This window comes from Leguminivora glycinivorella, chromosome 6, assembly GCF_023078275.1.
Source record: "Leguminivora glycinivorella isolate SPB_JAAS2020 chromosome 6, LegGlyc_1.1, whole genome shotgun sequence".
Classification (NCBI taxonomy): Eukaryota; Metazoa; Arthropoda; class Insecta; order Lepidoptera; family Tortricidae; genus Leguminivora; species Leguminivora glycinivorella.
Window position 1 is genome coordinate 19,851,613 of NC_062976.1, and position 5,932 is coordinate 19,857,544.

The 5,932-nt window shown below is 34.9% G+C and overlaps 1 protein-coding gene and 1 non-coding gene across 2 annotated transcripts; one reads left to right on the forward strand and one right to left on the reverse strand.

The window, feature by feature from the left end:
• LOC125227629 lies at positions 1–5,239 on the reverse strand. The gene is made up of 6 exons (XM_048131984.1): positions 5,190–5,239; positions 4,924–5,123; positions 2,125–2,316; positions 1,333–1,393; positions 740–874; positions 1–392 (listed from the first exon to the last, which is right to left on the reverse strand). The coding sequence occupies exons 3-6, from the start codon at positions 2,209–2,211 to the stop codon at positions 226–228; spliced, it is 450 nt and encodes a 149-aa protein (XP_047987941.1). The 5' UTR covers positions 2,212–2,316; positions 4,924–5,123; positions 5,190–5,239; the 3' UTR covers positions 1–225.
• On the forward strand, positions 112–183 carry Trnad-guc. The gene has a single exon. It is a non-coding gene; the product is annotated as a tRNA-Asp (tRNA).
• Positions 5,240–5,932: the final 693 nt, after the last annotated feature.

Below are 5,932 nucleotides of genomic sequence, written 5' to 3' on the forward strand. Positions count from 1 at the left end.
TTGCAATGCCATTAATATACACAAATAGTCGTTATATGTATGATCACGTGACTGTGGTTGATACAATGTGACTTATACAAAGCATTGCAATATTTTAACCATGACAACAAGTCTTCGGTAGTATAGTGGTAAGTATCCCCGCCTGTCACGCGGGAGACCGGGGTTCGATTCCCCGCCGGAGAGATTCTTTTTGTATTTTTTTTTCTTTTTTGATATTCTATTTTATTATTCCCCTTTATGGTTCAATAGAAGCAAATCTTTAATTCGAGTCATCACGCTTACTAGTTTTCCCACGTTATTAGATATTTCCCGAGTAGCCTCGAGAAACTGTTTAGTATATTCGAGTTTTTCTCTCTCCAGGCGAATCAACTCTGAGGCACTTTCATCATCATCTAAAAAAAAGATTTTATAGTTCATAAATCATGAAAAGAAAACCCTTAAAAACAAAGGAACTAAAAGTATGGAAGATAATTTACGATCTCTTCTTACAATCTCTTGATAATGATTTAGACGTTTATTAAAAGTCGTGTCTATTCAGTCTTTTACAATGTTCTTACACGGTATCGGTATATTAAAGTCAATAATATTGTATTATGTAAGGATATTTTATAATTTAAAATATGTAGTTTTTTCATTTCCATCACATTTAAGTGGAGTTGGGTACTTTTATAGAATAGAATAGAATTTTTTATTGCTCTTAAATTAAATAGTAAAATTGATAAATATACAAATATTATACCAGATTCATTGTCAGTCTTAAATTTCTTCTGTTTCCTCTCGTGATAAGGGCTGCTGGTCCCAACCTCGTCGTCAGCATCAGAGATGTTTTGGGACGAATGCCTTCTTTTTTTGCCTCGCCTGGACTTCGTGACGCCTGCCGGAAAAACGAGGGTATTGTTACTTTAGAGTGGCTTTGCAGTTTTTATACAAGTAACTTGGATTATTAACAAATAAAAAATATTGCTGCGAGGGCTGCGAACAAACTTTAGATATACCTACGCAACTTTATCTATTTATTATATAAAATTTACACTAAATTTATTTAACAAATCCTCATTCCGGCTTGGATTGGCTTCGCTTAGGATTTAGTGCGTTTTCACATTATCCGATCTGATATCGGATGTCGGACCGATATCCCATACATTACAGGCGCCATCTTGGATTTTGTCCATTGATATCTTTCCGACATCCGATATCGGATCGGATAATGTGAAAACGGACTTAGGATGTCCACAAATATACAACAAACATCCAAAAACTAACAGACTAGATAACAAAAGAAATACAAATTTATAACATAGTGTTATGCGTTATGTAAAAATACCTTCTTACCATAGTTTACAGGTGCTTCCTCGCTATTGTCAGCCATGTAAGATTCCTCTTCATCTGAAAACTATAATAGAACTATTAGACGCGTTCAGGTCCATTACACTCAGCAACATCTCATGACGTTAGGCATTTACAAAAAAAGTAGGAAGCAAATCTGAATTAATGAAATGTCAATGTCATTTTGAAGTATTTTTTCCATCACGAAGTGGGATGTTAAAATTTTGCTTAATAGAGTGTGATGGTTCTCAACTGGTTGCCATGTAAGTGTTCCTTAGAGATACTAAAGTTCTAGAAGTGAGATAAATAAGTACTAATTCTAATGCAGACGCGATTGTTGCAAGCAGAGACTAGATGTCACGTATACTGCGCCCGAATTATACACCCTGTTTTTATTGAATTCCGTTAACTTTAAGGGAAGATTCTTTAGATCAAATACAATTAATTTCTCTAAGAAACTAGCGTCTTAACTCTTACGGTTATCGAGTTATTAAAAAAATAAGAATAGTTACTACACATGTGTGTGGCAACCGTTATTTGTTAACTTGAATGTTTATTCTTAAGGATCTCTCACACTAATAAATTCATTTATTATGTATGAAAATGATTAATGTTTATTGCGAATTTAACTAAAAGTGATATACAAGGTGGTTCCTGATAATGAACTTAGCTACGTGACAAATTTAACGGAAAACAAAACAAAACACGGTATATTCAGAAGTAGGATTCAGAAGTGAGATATTGAAGTATTAATTCGGCTAAAACAGGCTGTAACCAGTATTGAACATGTATACTAACGCTAGCACCTTCAGCCAAAGGGTCGCTCTTTATGACCACCCCAGAGACCACACTTTCTCCAATAATCTCCAGGATAGTCTCCTCCATCTGGCTGAGGCTGGCCACTCCGTCAGGCGGAGGCTTGTTGCTGTCCCGGGCTGCTTTCAGCTCGAGAGCTCTTCGACGAACTCGGTACTTCCAGTCGCACCAATACTGAAGTTAAAAAAAAATCTGTAATTAATAAAAATTCCACTCACTCACATCACATTATATGTATGAAAAATCGCCCCAGACATTGCGGCATTTTTTACTTAGATTTATTTCATAGCATATGGCATCCAATCCAAGATAGGTACTCAAAATCTCTTTTCGCAAAGGCTCTATCGAAAAATTACATGCTACTTTTTTTCAAGGTCAGTAAATAATTTTGAAAAATAAAAACCTACTTGAGTAGTTCCCGGCAATTTTGTACGTAGCCACGTCAGCAAATGTTAATTGATCCTATTTTGTTACCAACATTTAGTACCTAATATAAGTCGACTTTCGTAAGATATATACAGGATAATTATATAATTAAGAGAATATAGATACTAGAGAACCTTAATGACGAAATAAAACTTACTAAAATCTCTATTCATCAAAAAAAAAACTTGGTAACAAAATAGGAATAATAAAAACAAATTTAACTTTTTCCTTAATTTTTGTATAAACTTTTCGAGAACTGCTGAATTACTGTACATTCACAAATGTTAAGCACCTAATGAAAACTAAAAATATTTTTTAAAATGTAGGCACCTGCTAATTACGTAGATATAATGAACAAATATTTTGATATGCCTAAGTTGTGAAATAAAATTATTAATGGGTTTCATAATTAGTTTACTCTCTATATGTACATACCATGTACTAGGGCTTGCATTCCGGAATTCCGGAATCTCGAAATTCCGGAATTTCGGACAATTTTTCCGATATTACAGTTCCGGAATTGAAACGCATAATCTCGAAAATTCCGGAATTGAAAAAAGATATATTTTTGAACGAAAACGTGTAATATCAGCCTGGTTATTTTACAAAACTACCACCGCGTCTATAAAAGATATGTAAATTCATTAAGTTAGACACTCCTCGGATTCAGGTAGTGCCTATTTTATGACCAAAGGGTTGCATCCAGGGCTAGTTAGAGCGAGATAGTGTAGTTTAAACCCGCTAATATTATACCATTGTCACTTTCTGGTTTTGCTCTCAATTGTTTTAGCTAATAAGTGAAATATATAATCATTTTAAAGTAAATATTTGTTGTAGAAGGTTTTGTTTTGTGATAATTTAAAATTACTAGGCGGGAGTTGAGTGTTATGCTCGAATACTGAAGGACAATTAAACATGAATAACATTAGGTACATTATTAATATTGTTATTTTATTGTCGTTATTTATGCTCAATTTATTAGATCGAACTTAAATTTCAGTAATAATCTAAATTAATCGGTATTAAAGCGGCATAAACTCATAATTTTACTTCTTTTCTCATAGCACTGAATATTTTAGGCATAAAGTCTTAAACTGAAATAGATACCATACACTAAAGAAAAAGCGATCAAGCCCACTGGTGGCGAAGCCGGGAATCGAGCCCGGGTCTCCAGCTAACGCGGCTGACGTGTTCGACCGCTACACCACCCCGACCGCCACCGCCGGCGGTCGGGGTGGTGTAGCGGTCGAACACGTCAGCCGCGTTAGCTGGAGACCCGGGTTCGATTCCCGGCTTCGCGTGGCGGTCGGGGTGGTGTAGCGGTCGAACACGTCAGCCGCGTTAGCTGGAGACCCGGGTTCGATTCCCGGCTTCGCCACCAGTGGGCTTGATCGCTTTTTCTTTAGTGTATGGTATCTATTTCAGTTTATAATTTATTTAAAGTAGTGTTACTACTTAAAAAAAAACAAATCAAAAAATATTTCATAAAATAATTTGATTTGTTCCCTACATCCATAAAGTCATAAGTTCAGAAGCAAATCGTAGTATTTAGTATTAGATTCATTCACAAGCATAACGTCGTAGTTACTTTATACACTTTTCACAAAGACGTGTGCATATTTTACTAAACTCTATCTAAGTCTATTACCACAAAATCAAAAGATGTGAGAAGCAAATGTATGGAATATGATGTATATAAAAGAATGATTTATTTTTTTACAAAAAATTAAAGTGTAGGTACATGTAGGTACCTAGGAATAAATCATAAAATCTGTCTTTTTGGGCTAGCTTGGATATCTTTTGTCCCTACTCGAGTCTGATAAAGGTAATTCAATATTTCTTTTATTACAGTTATGTGAACAAGACGTTATGCAATTCTTGTAGGTAAATTATTATTTTTATATTATTTCGATGCTCGATAGATAAAAAAATAACTTTAACGTTGACCACTATCAGAAAACTGGCACTAAAACCTCGTTTGTATCGTTAACTGTAGTTCGAAATACCTTGCAAGACCGATTTTGACGCAAAATGGGCTTTCCTGTAAAATTACTAAAATGAAAATTTCAGTGTTATACGCCTTTCAGGTATGGAGTTATTGTCTTAAACGTCGATTTATAACAAATTTCAGTTTAAAATTGTATTATTTCATCAAAAATCCACCAGAAAACCAAACCAAAAAAATTGTTCAATTCCGGAACTAGTTCCGGAATTCCGGAATTGAAGTCCAATCTCGAAAACCAGTTCCGGAATTGAAAACCGTCCGATATTGCAAGCCCTACCATGTACAGAGATATAAATAATATAATATTTTATTCATACCAACACAAATTTTAAAGTAAAAATATCACAAACCTTGGACCATCCTTTTCCATCTTTCACAGCGCCTTCCGCGATACCATTCAGTTTTTTGGCACAAACGTTCCATAACTTCACGGAGTGAAGTTTTCCTCGGCGACCCCTGGTCAACCCTTTGGCCAGGTCTTGGTGTTCATTCAGGTATTCTAGAAGACCTTTCAACTGCTCCAGAGTTACTTGCTTTCGGGCTTTTAAATCTTAAATGGAAAGGAAAAAGATATCATCTCATCTGTTAAAGAATCATTCCAAAATCATATACTTACCTATAGATAGTTATATAATTAAGAAATAGTACAAAAACATTAGGTGCCGACACATTTTGTTTGACATATCAAATCAGCCTAATCACAGTACGTACGTGCACTAATTCAAATGATCGAAAAAAGCAATGGTGAACTTTACTAACCTGTATCCATTTTATCGGAAAAATATAATTTAGTGTTAGTTTTTACATCAATATATCCTTAATGCACTTATTTATCTGCCAGTTTTTCAATACTGTGTAGAAAATATTGTAATATAGGTAGGTATCGTTTATAAGATCGCGTAGGTATCGTTGGGTCGATTCAGACCGCAGCGACTTTACTAAAATCGGCAAGTCTCCATCTGTTTTATCGACGCGAGGTGGTGGAAATTCGTTGCGCGCGCATCTTCGATTTCCCACCAAATTAACCCCCTGCAGCGCTTTAATCAGAGATAACAAGTTCAATTCTGCTGTAAATATTGGGAGTGTTCAATATAGAACACTAATATTTTTTGTCAAAAACCACTATCCGTGTGTCAAAATTACTAATTATAAACTTTAGCTTGACTTAAAATACACTATGCGATTGGGGATGTAAATATCGTCAAATTATCGAAAGGATTTCATGCTAATTGAAAGCGCTGAAAACGCTGATTGAACAAACTGGTCGCACGCAAATATTTACATCTCGCCCCATACATTGTGATAAAGCGAACAAATCAAAATGTGTGTCCAAGCCTCAGTAACCCACCTCAATAGAGT

Bases quoted from the DNA above. Each gene is read 5' to 3' on its own strand.
- LOC125227629 (XM_048131984.1), bottom strand. From the start codon at position 2,211: ATGGAGGAGACTATCCTGGAGATTATTGGAGAAAGTGTGGTCTCTGGG. The intron at 1,394-2,124 runs GTTAGTATACAT...GTTCTATTATAG, and splicing joins CTTTGGCTGAAGGTGCTAGC to TTTTCAGATGAAGAGGAATC. The intron at 393-739 runs GTATAATATTTG...TCTTTTTTTTAG, and splicing joins TAAGACTGACAATGAATCTG to ATGATGATGAAAGTGCCTCA.